We start from the raw sequence: 15,376 nt of genomic DNA on the forward strand, positions 1-15,376 counted from the left end.
TATGGTGACAGGGAAGGACAGTTTAAAGACAGAACAGTGACAGTGGAAGAGCAGGAAGAGCGGGAGGAAGAGGAATTTGGGTAGAGAGGGCAGTGAGGTTTATACTTTATGGGTGGCAAATTGTCAATTCACCTCAACCATACTGTAAAATCGTGTTCTTTGTCAGCACTTGGGACTCTGAGTGCAGCACAGTAAGCTGTGTCCAACTGAGCACAAAGAAATGTATAATAAGGTTTGAAGTTTGTATGATTAGGTAAAGAGGTGAATAAAAAAAGACAACTCAAAAGACCCAGCCCTTATCCTTTTTTGCTAGTTTTATTTCTGACCTGAAAAGGACCTCTGTAGCTGAAAGCTCTTCTTTTGTTGTTTGTTGTTGGGGTTTTTTGGGTGGTTTTTTTTTCAATGTTTCTGTTTGTTTATTTGTATTTGGGATTTTTTTGTAGGCTTTGGTTTGGGTTTTGATAATTTTTTTTCTCCCCCAGTTACGTCTAATAAACCCTAGAAACTCCAAACTTTGCTTTACATATTGCACTTGGTGGGTATGGTGGCATTTGGCCAGTATTGTGAGATACAGTTATAGAAAGGGAAAATTCCTGTTGCTTCCAAATAGAACAGAATTTTCTTCTTGCTCTTATCTGGGCATACATACATATATAAGGAAAACATAGATGCATACATAGAGCAAAAAAATACAAAATACTAGCCACTCTGAGGACTAATATTACAGAGTTTCTCATGTAATATAAATGTTAGTGTAATAAAGTTTAATCACACAAAAGAAAAGACCACTACTGTGATGTCTTGCAAAACATTTTGTATTAGGGATAATGATTTCTCGTAAAGAAAATTGTTAATTAATATTCCAGTCAGCAAAAGTGCTCTGGAGAGAAATTCCTGCACCCCCACTGCCTGAAACTTAAACAGAAGTATTTTAATTACGTTTAATCTCATTTAAACATCATACATGTTTAATGTTTCCAGTAATTTCCGCTCCCTGGAATGCCTTTCAATGAAAATATTCAGGAAAGGATGCTCCACTTTGGGTGATCAATTCACCCTCTACAGAATCTGAGCAGCTGTTTTAAAATCCACATGGATATATCAGTACTGTTCACCTCCTCCTTTCTCTCTCCCCAGGGAAGTGTACTCAGACAAACTCAACCAATTTCTTTGTTTATAAGTGTGACTCGTGGAGGATCATTTCAGCCAACCTCACCACACCCTGCGATTCTCTCTTCAGGGACCACCAAGTGGTGTGCACTGCTGGGTGTGGTAACAGGGTGGGGAAGTGTGAACCCTTCCCAGTGTCTCCAGGGCAGCCATCCTTAGCACTGAGCTGCCGACCAGTCACCAAAACGATTTTTGTACATGAATCTGAGGCAGGTTTAAAAATCAGCTGTTATTGTCGTCCCTAGGGAACCTCCTGAAAGGAATGCTTCTGCCTCAGTGTGTGATTGCTACAAGGCATCTCTTAACAGTCCAGTATTTCCTGTGGTAATTAAAAGTTGCATGAATTTAGCAAAATAAAAACAAATCAAAACAACTTGGCAGGTTGTTTGATCTGTTTCTCTTCTAGTGCAGAATTGTTCTACCAGTGACATTTACATGAAGAAACACTGTCTGATTTTAAAGCCTACAGCCTGCCTTACAACTGGATGTGTGTTTATACAGTAAACCATTTGTCATGGTTGGCATGAGAATCATGGCTCACCATAACTTTGATTTGAGTTTACTTAAGGGTAGAAGTGGTATTTTGAAACCATAGTGGAAGCCAAGAGAGACTCCTGCTACTGACTGACAAAAGCTGGGGAATAGTTCAGGGCATCTTGGCTGCAAATCCCAAAACACAGCCCATGATAATAGTGAGAAAACATAACTTCCTCTTCTCATTTTACTCCACATGTGACACAAATAAGGATCCTGTGGAGGGTCTTCAAATGGAGACTCTAGACAGAATAGGATTTTGGGGCTCAGTTTTGTGATGTCACATATTCCACAGAGATGTTTCATTTTTCTGCAGTGATCTTTCCATGATTAGGACTCTGCCTGGAAAAATTACAGGTGTCAGTTTTGAGAGCACATTTTTAATGGTAATCACTTATGCTCTAATATTTCTATTGGAATTTCTCAGCACAAAATTGTTTAATCAAACAGTCTCTTCCTAATATTAATTACCTAGTAAATTGTAACTCATTACCATGTGAACAATGTGTATTTGCAATGAGGAAATTGCAGTTTTTTGAACAGCTTTTGAACAGCCTGATAAATGCTCTTTTTTTAGCAGTTTATGTGATTTCTGTCTTCTCACTCAATACTGTCAGTGGTTCTGCATTCAATCTTCTGAACAGATTCAAATTCTTAAAGTTTGATTAAAAGGACTGCTTCAAAAGTTCTCTTTGGATTGTTTGAATATGGTATCAGTATTGGTAGTTGTTGGTTTGTCTTTGTTTTTCTGAAAGGAAATTATTATCCTGAAGCATGATATTGGAGCATGTTGGAGAGAGGCTTCAGGGATACTCAGTAGGGGCAGCATTGTGTGTATGTGCAGCATTAGCCTGGCTTTCACTGATGATTTTAGAATAGGAGGAATAGTAGCTTTGCTTTGAGTATTCTTAGCCAAATTGTATCTCTCCTAAGCAGTAGCTTCTGGTTTATTGGTTGGTTTGTTTTGTTGTGAAACCACATACATGGAATCACAGAATGATTTTATTTGGAAGGTACCTTAAAGCTCATCTCATTCCAAACCCTCTGCCATGGCAGGGGCACCTTCCATGGACATCCAGGGGACCATCCAACCTGGCCTTGGACACTTCCAGGAATGGTGCATCCACCGCTTCCCTGGGAACCTGTGCCAGGGTCTCACCACCCTCACACTGAAAAGGTTTTTTTTCCCAATATTTAATCTAAATCTACCTTATTTCAATTTAAATGAAAGGAAGGGTGTGTATGAGAGATATTCCGTAAACTGCAAACTACTGAGTTCTCTTCCTTGAAATGTGTATGCAATCTTTCTACTTAAATTAAGGGTTTTGTAAGGTTTGAACCTGAACACATCTCAAAGGGCTTTGCTGTGCTGACAGATGTTTTTGCAAGAGTTACTTCTGTGTTAAGTTTTGAGTCTGTGAGGAAGTGAACTAAAGGCATTTGTGTGAGTATCACGACCACAGAAGAGCTCTGTCAGTGAACTTCAGTCCTCAACCAGGTCAGCAGTGGTAGGCACCTTTGAGCTGGAGTTTCCAGACTTAGCAAATACCTCATTACTTCTCCCTGACAATTAAGTAATTGTCTGACTAAATTCTGTGTTGGCCTAAATAAATTTTTAAAACCCTTCTACACCTCCCTGACTGAACTAAACCCACAAAACACGTGCTTCAGAAATGGCAAAACTGATAACACTGGCCTGCCCTGCAATCTCGTCACTACCATTGTTTTATCTGAACTACTAGCTTATTTTTGGAAAGTACCTTACAATTCAGATTCATGATTCTTATAGTGCTAGTGTAGACTTGTAGTCTAAGTATAATTTTAGGAAGGAATGGACTCGCTGGCTCCACACTTACAGACTTGCTTAGTGGAATCACTGAAACCTTTGTTTCTCCAACTGTATAACTGAGTTCTCTAGGGAGTCTTTCAGCCACGAGTTTATGAACTGATGTTTGGCTCTGCCTGGGCCTGTGTGCACATGCACAGTGCAGTGACTCTTGATGGGCAGTCACTATGCAACCTAAATTCAAGTAGAAATGTAACATAAATCACGTTGAGTTTATAAGATCTTTCAGAAGGGACTCCAAGTGTTTGATACACAGTTCAGAAGGGATTCAATACCATGACTAAATGGGAATCATAATTCATTGTTTATGAATGTATATAGCATTCTACAGACATTCAGTGCTCTGAGAGTTGTTTGCATTTGTTATTCCATCAGATAATATTATACTTATAATTTTCAGTGCCATTCATTAATGAACTTTGGGTCCAAATTTAATTTCTAAAACTGTATTTACGCTTTTCTGGTGGAGTAAACAAACATCCATGGAGTCTAATGAGTCCTGCTTTCATTGAACTCTATCTTGTAGGTCCTGCCTATTAACAATCATATTCCTCCTAGAGCTAATTTTTCTCATGTTTCTCAAGAATGCTTAGTCAAGCTGAAATGCACTGGCCTGGTTAATGGAGAAATGACAGAGTCCCTTTCTTGGCTTTTTTTGGGTGTATAAACCCAAGTTCATTATTTCAATCTTCAAACCAGTACACTCTTGTCCTGTGTGAAGTGCTGTTCATGCCATGAAGCATGTTACGAGATTAGATTGCTTTGAGAACATGCCCTGAAGGTATTTTGGCTAAATGATTTAAGTGAAACTGATTTTTCAAATGGCATTAGCATAGACCTTCATAAACAAACATACACAGATGGTATTTGAAATCAGGGCTTCTTGGGTTTAAGTGGTTACACAGCAGCTGTGCTGTTCTTATGGAGGTTCTTGACCATGTTTTATAATTTGTATGTAGTGGTATTTTGATGTGCTTGAAATGTGAGGAGGAACTGCCCAGTGTTGTTGGGTTGTGCTCAGAGCTGTGTCCTCTGAACATCCCATGGAAGAAGACTTGCAGAAGTGAGTGTACATTCATGTGATTGCAGTAACTGTTCATAGCTTCAGAAATCCTGAGCTAAAACTTGTATGTAGTCTTCAAATGAAATGCTACGTTTTTTCATATTTTTTTAAAAATATGGAAAGTAACTGGATGGCTGTAAGAATTGATCTAATCTAACACCAAATATCCAGTGGTAGTGAGCAGTAGATGCTTAGAGAAGAGTCTGAAACAGAAATGGCCTGTCATGGTGTTTCCCAAAATATTGCCCTAATAGTCAAGGATTTGTGTCAGAGAATGTTTCTTAGAAGTAGCATCTTGTGACAGATATTTCCACTGTATATAATACAGAAGTTGTATATAATATGAAGAATTAACTCCTTTTTGTTTGCTGTGAATCTGCCATCATCTAGTTTAATCTGATGGACCATTTTCTCCCTGTAGTTGAATACAGTGAAAAATCATTCTGTATTTGCTTCCTCTGTCAATTTGTAGCTCTTTATCGCATCTGCTCTAATGTTTCTCTTTTCTGTACATCCTGTCTGCTTAACCATTATCTGCATTAAAGCTGTTCTGTGCCTCTTGTCAACACTTCAGTCACTTTCAGTCAACCTTGTCTTGCCATACTGTGATGCAGATGAGGAGGCACAGAACACGCAAATGTTCAAATGTCACATTTTCTTATAGAATCATGGCACATCTAGAAGTACTGGTAACTGTTCTAGTGATTTTGCAGGAATTACAGAGTTGGGAAGCTAGTAGGGTTTTTGTTTTAAGGACAGACTATCATAAAATAGAGATGTGCCTGGCAGGCACAGGAGAACATTTCTGGTTGTACTGCAGGTGCTTCTGAATAGGCCTAGGAGGGTAAGTGTGAGAGCTTATTATATGTTTGGGGTATTGGTGAAGTCAAAGGAAAGTGTCCAAATGAGGAGATTAGTCGAATGGCAAATCTTATTCTAAAGTCATCATTATCTGATTAACAGCCTTTAAAAAATAGATGCTTGTAAAGCCACATGATCTCCCTTTAAAACCAGTTAATTTTTTCAAGGTCTGTGAAGTTATTCTTGGTTGGGCCGCTTCCCTATGGCTGAAAATATTCTTCCCTCCTCTCCCATCCAGCTTCCTACTCAATTTCCTTTTCCTTGTCTCCCATAGTCTCTGTCAGACTGATCCTGTGTTGCAAACAGGGCCCCTAATGCTTCCTCCATCTTTTCAGGAAATTTTCACTACTTTTGTTTTAAGGTAGGCATCAAACAGAATTTCCCTGGCCGCACAGACACCGAAATGCCCTGTGAAACACCTTAGGCAGAGGTGTTTTTCCACTTCCTCAGCTCCATACAAGGAGAGGTGCGGGCAGGGGAGCAACTTGGCTGAACAATAGCAACAAAAGGGGAACTTTAATAATACAAGAAACAGCCAGACAGGAAAAAAGCAGCAATATGGGTAGGAGGGAAAAACAAACCAAAAAATACAAACACCGCCCCCCCCCCCAAAAAAAAAAAAAAAAAAAAAAAAAAAAAAAAAAAAAAAACACCACAAAAAAACCCACCCAAACAAACAAGCAAAGCGTGCTGGGGAAGGAAGTAAAAGCGATGCTCTGTGTTGTGGCACCATGACACCCGCGACATGGTGCCAATTCCCGCTCCGATCAGCGGGAGCACAGCAACCTGACTGCAGGTCCACTGCCCTGTGCAGGTCTGCAGTCCTGTCTGGACTGTGTCTGTGCCACCGGGGCCCGCCGTTAGTCCTGCCCTCCTGTGGGACACTCGGCTGCCAGAACAGCCGGGTGCTGTCGCAGCCATCCCACAGGAAGCACACGGCCGATGTGTCCCCGCGTCCGTGCGCTGTTAACGCTGCGGGAGCGATAAGGGCGGACGCACAGCCGAGCCAGAGGCGCTCGTTCCGCTCTGGGACTGCGGACCCGAGGGTGTGGGGGGCTCGGACCCGCCTCTCCCGGCCGGGCCCGCCCCGTGGCTGGCGCTGCGCTGCCGCATTTGGCAGCGGGGCGGCTGCGTGTGAGGCGCTCCGAGCCGCGGGCCGGGCGCCGCTCAGCCACAGCACTGCCGGGGGCCGGGCACGGCCGCCGCCTCTCGCCGGCCCAGAGCCCCGAGACCATGGTGGCCAAGGATTATCCCCTTTACCTGTCCGCCAAGAGGGCCAATTTCGCTTTGGAAGCGCACGCGGTGACCAGCCCAGCTAGAGAGACCGAGGTAATGCTGACACGGTTGCAACTTTATTTTTCTTTATTGTATGACCTGTATTGTGTTGGGGAAAAGTAACGTGCTTTGGAAACAGGCTGCAGTGTAGAGATGCCCGTTTTGTTTAGGCAACCTTTACTGCCTCCTCTAGTTATTCACTGTTCTTTTGGAATAAAGCAAGAAACAGAATCTAGATTTTTGTCATCTGTCACTTTAGAAAAATTAATCTTTAAAATAGCTGATTGAGACGTGCCTGTTTTACATAAGTAGCTTAAAGAGATTTAGTTGTATTTTATTCTAGGACTAAGCAATACTTATAGAAATTGTTAAACTTATGTAGGAGCTGGAAGGGAAGCAGTAAAATGGTATCTTAAAGCATTAACTTTAAGACACCATTTACATTAACTTTTTCTCATTACAGTAAACAAAAAATTAATCCGATGTACAGTTAACTGAAAATCCTGCCCTATCAGCAGATTGACTGCTCTGATTTTCTTAAAAATCATGGCAGCCTTTCAAGAGACATTAAAAATCTTATTCACTAACTCAAATGCAGCAATGTTTGTGAAAAACTTGAATATTTGATACTTTAGGTTAATGTTGGTTTGTGTTCAGGAAAAAAACAGTGACATTAAGGATTCTGACTGCTCTGGAGAAAGGAGATTTATCTGAAAGTTTTTATTACTTAAATATATAGTTTCTGTATTAATCTTGTTTACTGAGTAACTTGAAAACAGCTTATTAAGCTGGGTTCATTTAATACATCTCCATTAAAGATTAATTACCTCCCCACTTGAATAGGTCTGAAGTAAAAGTAACATAAGGCCAGTGACCTTATTTAATCATGATGCTTAAGCTAAGAAGTGACATGATGCTGCACTTTTGCTTTTCAGTGTACTTTTACATAGAGAGACTTAATTATTGAGGTTAAGGGAACTGGAATTCTATTCAGCTGTGTGCTTTTGAAAAGTAACACTCTGAGCGTGTGTGTGTATGCATCTGTGGAAAACACAAGCTGTTAGGTACTAAATGCTTTTCTAAAGGATATTTATTATATTAACAATAATAGTAAAGAAACAGGGTTTTAGCCTTTACTGCATGAAGGGATTTTTTGTGAATTGTCAGATCTGAAGAGCTGGACTGTTCCTCTGCTACAGGTAGGAAGAGCAGCTTGATTTTAATCAAATTCCAAAGAAAAAGACTCAATGAAAGCTGAGAGCATGAGGAAGTCTCAAGTAACAGATGTGATCAATCAAAATTATAATGTGCAAACAGCTTGTGTTTTATAAGAATAAGAAGATGCACAGTTATGCTTTCGAGCTGTTTTCTGAGAGTAGGATGGTATTCCAGTGTTCTGAAAAAGAAACTTTTAAACATCCTGTCTTGGGAGGGTAAGACCACCCACTACTCCAAAAAATTAAGAAAACAGAAATAAAAGCTACTCTTTGGGAAAGGCATTATAAAGACTGGAATATGCAGCCTGTTTCTTTGTAATTTGTATGGGGGAAAAATCCTTAAGCTCTAATATTAAGCTGTTCTTTCAGCTTTTAGTATTTACAAGAGGAATTCAGGCTGTTAGGTGCCTTCTACCACAGCTGCGTGTTACTGAGCAGAGCCCTCCCGTGTCCCGGCTGGACATTTCTACCTTTGCAAATGTGACTTTCATTCTAGTTATTAATATGTGAAGTTGGTTGCCTTTTTTTTAATAACTCAAATTGTGCATAAATATTGGTATGTACCAATTAGAGCAGATTTTGTGCTATATAGATGTTTTGAGGAACAAGTCAGTAGCAGAAAAGAGAACTGAGGTTTTCTTCTTCCAGCTCTTTCTTTAAGCTATGCCAGCTCCCTTGGCATAAACTCCGTGGAAAGTTGCACAGTCACAAACAATGAAAAACGAAATTTCCAAAATATATGTAAACACTAAAATCTGGATTCTGATAAAAAGCTATTGTTCTAGTCCAAGTCCAGTTATCATAGTTGTTTTTAAGTGCACTTTAAGGGCAGCAAAACACTGCAGTACTTGAGTTAATATGGCAAACACTATAAGGTCTTTATTTGCATCATTACATGCCCCACACAAAATCCTGTAGTACAATTCTAGGTGTGAACAGTACAGAGGTGGTGGGATCTTCCCAACGTTTTTATAATTCAAAAATAGAAACAATTAGTAAAATTTGAAACTTGCTTATTCTAAGTTATAAAAAGCCCCACACCCCTTTCCCTTTGACAAACACCATTTTTCGAGTTTCACTGGTTAAAGTGACTCCCCTATCAGCCCTTCCAAAGCCAACACCCAGGCTGGGTGGGCAGCAGGTGAGAAGGAGCATTCACAGCCACAGATTGAGGTTTAAAAGTCTGAACTTGAAGTCATGGGAAGGAACTCCCCAATTCCTCAGAGGAAGCATGTCCTGTTCTGCCGTACAGGATCCAACACAGTACCTGGATTTAGGCTCCGAAAACTACAACAGGGGCATAGAATTCCTTTATGCCTCCAGTATGTTGTATATCTGCTTATAGCTCTTACAGTGCAGAATCTTAGAGCTCAGAGTCAGGGCCGTTTGCAGCCTGTCTTTTGTTGTCTCCTGCCCTCATCCCAGCACTGCTGAGAAGGAGCTCTGGGCTGCCTGGTGCTGAGGACGGTGTTTGTTTGGCATGCAGAGTGCAGGACAGGGAATGTGAAGGGGAGGCCCTGGCCTCTAGGCCATGGCACATCATTAACAGGAGAACCAGGCGTGGAGCCAGAGGGAGAGGGGCCAGCAGATTATGAGATAAACTCTAAGTCATGAATTTTCTTTGATCTTCCTAACTGTATGTATTTCATTTTAATGAAATATTAGCGAGTTGCAGTTTTGACATATTTCAGGTAAGTTCGTGTGCAGTGTAGCTGGAAACATGTCAAACCCCTGCGCTTGGAATTGCTGATCTGTTTTACATAATGGCAGTGTGAAACAAACAGCTTGTCTTTATTTTTCCATTCAGTAAATCAGTGTATGATATCTGCTGTCCAGGTTAATATTCAGTCAGTTCCAGAATGGAGAAGGTCTTTCTTAGGTTGCCTGTACAAGCAGCTTCTAATGAAAGGAAATGCAGAATTTAATCAACTCTACATTAGTTACCTGGGTTTTTCAGAGTTTCTGTTGCTTGTGTCAATTTACCTCAGTGTGAGGTTCTTCTGTTAATTTGTTTTCATTTCCTAACTCCTGATAGATGTATTGATTTCTGGATATTGCAGACAAATGAAGGGTCAAGATTGCTTGATGCAACTTGTCCTTATGCTGCTGACACTAGAGTGGTTCTGTCCTGCCTGTGGCAAATGAAATCTGAGGTCCTAAGGGTGGTGACCAACGAGGGCAGCCTGTGTGCATCCCGGATGGTGGGATAACATAATGCAAACTTCACTGCTGTCTTGGACCGGAAATATTTTACCACTTCTCTAAATGGCTCTTCACTGTACCCCAGCTATCATTTCAGGTTTTCTTCTTTGTAATGCTGTGATTAAAACAAGACGTCTCTGGACTTTCCTTTGTTTGCTTGCTGGTTTTGAGGAGAATGACGGAGGAGTAACAAACATCTTCCTGCTACCATCAGGGAGTGCAGGTGCATGGGACCTTGTGGATTTCAAGGAAAATTGTATCACCAATGCACACACTTTATTGTATGATCAAGTTGCCTTTGTGTCAATTTATTAAAATTGCTTAATACATTCTCCTTGAGATGCTAGCAGTTTTAGTAGTGGGATGCCTCTCCCAGGTTTTAGTATGGACTCATGCGGATGATTTAGTTACCTTTGTACAACACTGAACTATACTTAAAGCTGATTTAGAGTCACCTACTTTATTTTTCTTGACTATACACCTGTCTTGGTTTGGGAAGACAGGTATCTGCCAGGGAAAGCTGGAGCTTCCCTTGGAATGGAGAATGTAAACGCACCCCCCCCCGCCCCACCCCCTGCCTTTTTTCCAATTATAAATTTGCAGTTAGAGGCTTTTAGGCAAAGATTTGGGAATAGAAATAGCAGTTCTTTACTAGTATGTATAACAAAGCAAACAAAAACAACAACTACAACATTAATAACAAAAGAGTACCAAGAACCTTGAGGGCTTTGCTTTACAACACCCAGGGGAGTTCGGTCCTGGTGCCCCCTGCAGGAGTTCTCAGAACACCAAGGTGGAACAGAGGAAAGTCCTGAGCTGGTGGCTGTGATGGCAGGATGTCCCAGCAGGGCAGGGGAGGTGCAGGGTCACTCTGTAGCCAGAGGAGCAGCGCTGAAGAAGCCGAGGGCGGGGCAGGGCTGGCCCGGCTCCAGCAGGGCAGCAGAGGAGCTCAGAATTCCAGGGCACACGAGCAGATGATGGTAGATTTCCCAGGACTGGACCCCTTTGGCCACAGTTAACTTCTCTAGCAGCAACCCAGCTGTTCTCTCTCCCTGAACGCCGAAAAACAGAGTGCCCAGCTGCCTCCAGTTCTGTCCTTTTTCTGTCCTCCAAGCTTTGGCCACCTCTTTGTTTTGGCCAAGTACTCTTTAAGTATCCAACACTTAATTTTCTTGATAACTTATGGGGAAAAAAAAATTCTTCAGAATAAAAAGGAACAAACCTAACCTCCAACACCTCAGTTCTAGAAGAAGCAATGTTCCATAATTTTCCAATCAGAATCTTTTAAGATATTATGAAGCAAAGGCAAATTGTCTACTGTTTCAGTATAAAAACCCAGTCTTTTTAGTACCAAAATCAATTGAGAATGTTGTTCTGGTTTTAGACTTGCTTTGCTCTGAAGATACATAAAGCTTGAGATGCTTGGTTTAATTTATTTTTAGGTTTAAGTGTTTGCTGTGTTAAGGGCTGTTGTAACATAGGTTGTTTTTTCCATTTTAACCTTTTTTGTTTTGTTCTTTTATCTTGCTGAAGGTTAAATACTGATAACATCCTGTGGAACAGAGCTTGAATATGGTGGTTTTTTTATTAAACTCCAAGTTTTGGGGGCATTTATTAGAGCTGTTTAATCTGCAGCCAATTTAACTAGTAGCTGACTAACAGAAATAATATTGTTGGGCTTCCTGCCATGACAAATGTTGACTTACCCTTACAAAGTTGACTAAAAACTAATAACCTTTAAAGTATGGAAACCTTTAAGGCACATGGAAATATAGGCAGTTACATGAAATTTGAAACAGAGTAGTTCTGTTTGAGTTTACTGACACTGCTTGTGAGTTAGGTTTGAAACAAAGGTTACTGTACTGTTCCAGTTTATAGTGTCTTCTAATTATTACACTGTTAACACTCTTGAGACTAATTTAAGTTAAAACATTTTTCCCCAATGAATGCTCCATAGCACAGAATGAATGCTTTGGATGTCTGTTTGTCCTGATCCACATCAAAAAAGGAAAAAAATGTGACCAGCATGTTTTTTCTAAATTGTTAAGCAAGGTAGCTACCTTAAATCCAGAATTACTGCTCTGAATGTCTCAGAATTTGCTGAACTTCAGTAAGCTGAGATTCTTACAGGCACTGGTAATTTCAGCCGCTTAATGTGTGGGTTGAGAGAAGGTCAGTTGGCCTTTGAAGGTTAAAGGTAAATGGGATAAATTCTAATATTCTAAAATGCTAAGTTTCTGTATCAGTTTTCACATAGCATTTATTTTCTGGGCTGGGTGAAAAACCTCTGTAAGTTTCTTTTGTTCAGTTTGGTTTTAAATAGAATTAGAAAAATCAACACAATATCCTGGTCACAGTAGTGCAGCAGACATGAGAATAATGGCCGCTCAGGGAAACATTTTCCCTTGTTTGTCGGATTCAGCACCAGTCCTCCGACATGAGGACTGTTGTTGAAGTTGCTGATAAGAGATGGGAGAGTCAGGTGGAAAAACAATCATAGTAACAGTGGACATAATTTGCTCTTCACTGGCAGGAAATCAGTGGCTAAGCCCTTAAGGGGCACAGAGTGGAAGGATTTTGAAGTGAGGTACTGAGCAAGTGAAGACCTTTTATATGGCACCTAGACTACTGTTCAGCATGTATTATCCGGGTCATTGGTTCTGATGTTCTTAGGGCTATATGAATGGAATCTGGCCTCCTTCTTTTTGTTTCCTTCCTTTCTGTTTGTTAGGAAATGAAAAGCAGTCTTTTGCTAGAGTAGTTTATCCACCAAAGTGTGATAATTAAGCTGTGGGTGGTCTTGATGATAATGTATCAAAAGCTTATTGATACAGTTAAATGGGTTTAACTCACTCTGCTTTGAACTTCAGGAATATTCCTTTCTTTTACTAGTATATGTAAAGAGTTTGGTTTCTTTTGGGGGTTTTTTTGCTGATGAAGAGCACCAAAATATTACATTCTTCCCCTACATAGCCTTCTAGAAGCTTTCATATCTGTTCAGTGTGTTCCTGCTGTCCCACAGCAGAAGGGTCATTTTTTGAGAGTTACACATTAAAAGATAGAGCTTTCCTTGCTTACTCAGTAGACTAAACCATTTGATTAGAGTTTAATATATAGAAGAAATAGAAGATACTGGAGATACAATTGTACCTATATATAAAGACTAAATTTGAATGAAGAAGCAATTGGAAGCACTGTGTCCTTGATGCCTAATTAGAGGCATGGCATCTTTGAAACTTCTTGTCTCATGGCTTCCCATCTTAAAATTGGTGATAATCACTGATTATGCTATGGTGATTAGTCTTTCTTCCTACTAATTCTCCAGAAAAGTATATTAGAAAAATGTACTAAGAAAGACATAGTAGGTGTTTGAAATGTTCATTGTCTGGTTTTCTGAACCATCTGTATTTTGGACATGGGTTTACTTCTTTTATGAGTTTGTTCACAGCTTGAAGTTCTTTCTGGGGCTGCATGTGTTCACAGTATTTGCAGCTTAATTTTTTTTCTCTGTGAATTCAAATGTTACCAAAGTCATCTTGAGTTCAAATATACAGCTCCCTCCAAAAGCCATCTGCTCATTGTTCTAGCCTAGTCAGGTGTTGATTTGACTTCACTTGACAGTTCAGCCTTTGAAGTTCCTGCACTCATGTTTCCCTCAGCTTTATTTAGTCTTATATCAAATTTAAAGCCCTGTCAGATTAATGTTACTTGTTTACTTATACCAGCTCCACATTTTGGAACTTGGAACTCTGCCAAACTGTAGTCTGGGTCTTTTTTAACTTACTTCCTGTATTGCTTTGGCAAGCCTTCATAACTCTGAAAATACAGTCTAACATGCAATCATTTAAAAACTCTAAAATAAGGGTGTTGGTTTTGTTGTTTTTTTTTTTTTTTTTTTTTTTGGTTTTTTTTTTTTTTTTTTTTTTTTTTTTTTTTTCTTTCAATATGATCATAATGGCTTTAAAAGATCAGACAGCACATTGTAACTCCTGAATTTTTTGTCATACCTTGGCCCAGTTCCCAGTCTGGACAGGTGATGGTTGTTGCAAATGGATCCAGCCTCTAAATCCCCTCCCTCTCCCTCTTCATCCCCTCTAAGTTCCCTGAGCTGTGAGGGGGGAGGCAGGAGGAGAGGACGGGTGATGATTTTGGCAGCTCTGAGTCTTCTGAGCACACTCAGAATACAGGCCTGGAGTCTGACCTGCATTCTACCAGTGCAGGGTGTCCTCACTGCAGCCTCCTCAGCTGGGCAGGCACAGTTCACGATTCATACCCCAAAGGATTTTATGGTTGTGGGACTTTTGGTTAACTGGAAAATTGGAGAGTTTTCAGATACAAATCAGTGAAATAATGAACATATGGGACTAATGTGCAAGTGCAGATTCTGGTCAGTATCTCTGGGTAAAGCAGGACAGTTCACACAGTCTCCTCTTTCTATTTGTTTTGTTGGCTGTGACTAACAGAGTCCTTGGTGAGAAAACACCCACCTGTTTAGAACTTGCCCTTGACTGTGGAATTTTTCCCTGTCCAGATTGTTGACCTCAGCAGTTTGTTCAGTTTCTCTGCAGTGCTGGTTTGAAGGGGTGATGCAGCTTGAGAATGCTGATGAAAGGGGAGGCAGAGGCAGAATGTGGACAGTACAGCAGATATCCTGTGATCAAATGTGCAGCAGTTTCAGTATTACTGTCTGACAGTTCTAGAATTGCCCTGCTAGTTCTATATTTTCATGGCACAGTCAAAACCTTACTTGTACAAACTTCATTTTTCTATAGTAGAAAGGGTGACTCAGTGCTGGTGGCTTTTGTTGTGAGACTTCTCTGAATAAAATGATACCTGGAACTCTAAGATTTGATGAGTTTTCACTTCCAATGCAGTATCTTAACCTACCACATAGTTTTTAATGAAGGTGAAAATCATGTTGGGAGTATTCAGAAAAGCTTTTCTCATACTTAAGAACTTAGGATTCAAAGATTTTCTTTCAGAACTCATTGGTAAAGGTCTAAAGTCTCAGGCTTCTGAAGTTATCTGAAGTATGTTATTTGAGAGAATCCTGTAATAATGTTGATTTCTTTCCACAAAATTGAATTCTAAATTTGGACTGCATATTTAACTGTTCTGAATTCTTGTAAGAATTTTCCATGTGAAATCAGAACACGACAGATTGAGGAATTCAAGGTGGGGTGCTGACACAGAAGGGTAGGACTGCAG

The 15,376-nt window shown here is 40.3% G+C and overlaps 1 protein-coding gene across 6 annotated transcripts in view; it reads left to right on the forward strand.

The window, feature by feature from the left end:
* ARHGEF3 (Rho guanine nucleotide exchange factor 3) overlaps positions 1 to 15,376 on the forward strand; it is a gene marked incomplete at its 5' end in the record, with an annotated part of 107,906 nt that overhangs the window by 78,036 nt on the left and 14,494 nt on the right. The window contains one exon of one of the 6 annotated variants that reach the window (XM_083869378.1): positions 6,673 to 6,803. The exons of the other annotated variants lie outside the window; for them this stretch is intronic. Coding sequence (XP_083725504.1) covers positions 6,708 to 6,803 — 96 coding nt within the window. Of the gene's footprint in view, positions 1 to 6,672; positions 6,804 to 15,376 lie in introns of those variants that run through there. 6 annotated transcript variants of the gene reach the window in all.

Source organism: Zosterops lateralis (assembly GCF_965231275.1).
Source record: "Zosterops lateralis genome assembly, chromosome: 11".
Taxonomy (NCBI): Eukaryota; Metazoa; Chordata; class Aves; order Passeriformes; family Zosteropidae; genus Zosterops; species Zosterops lateralis.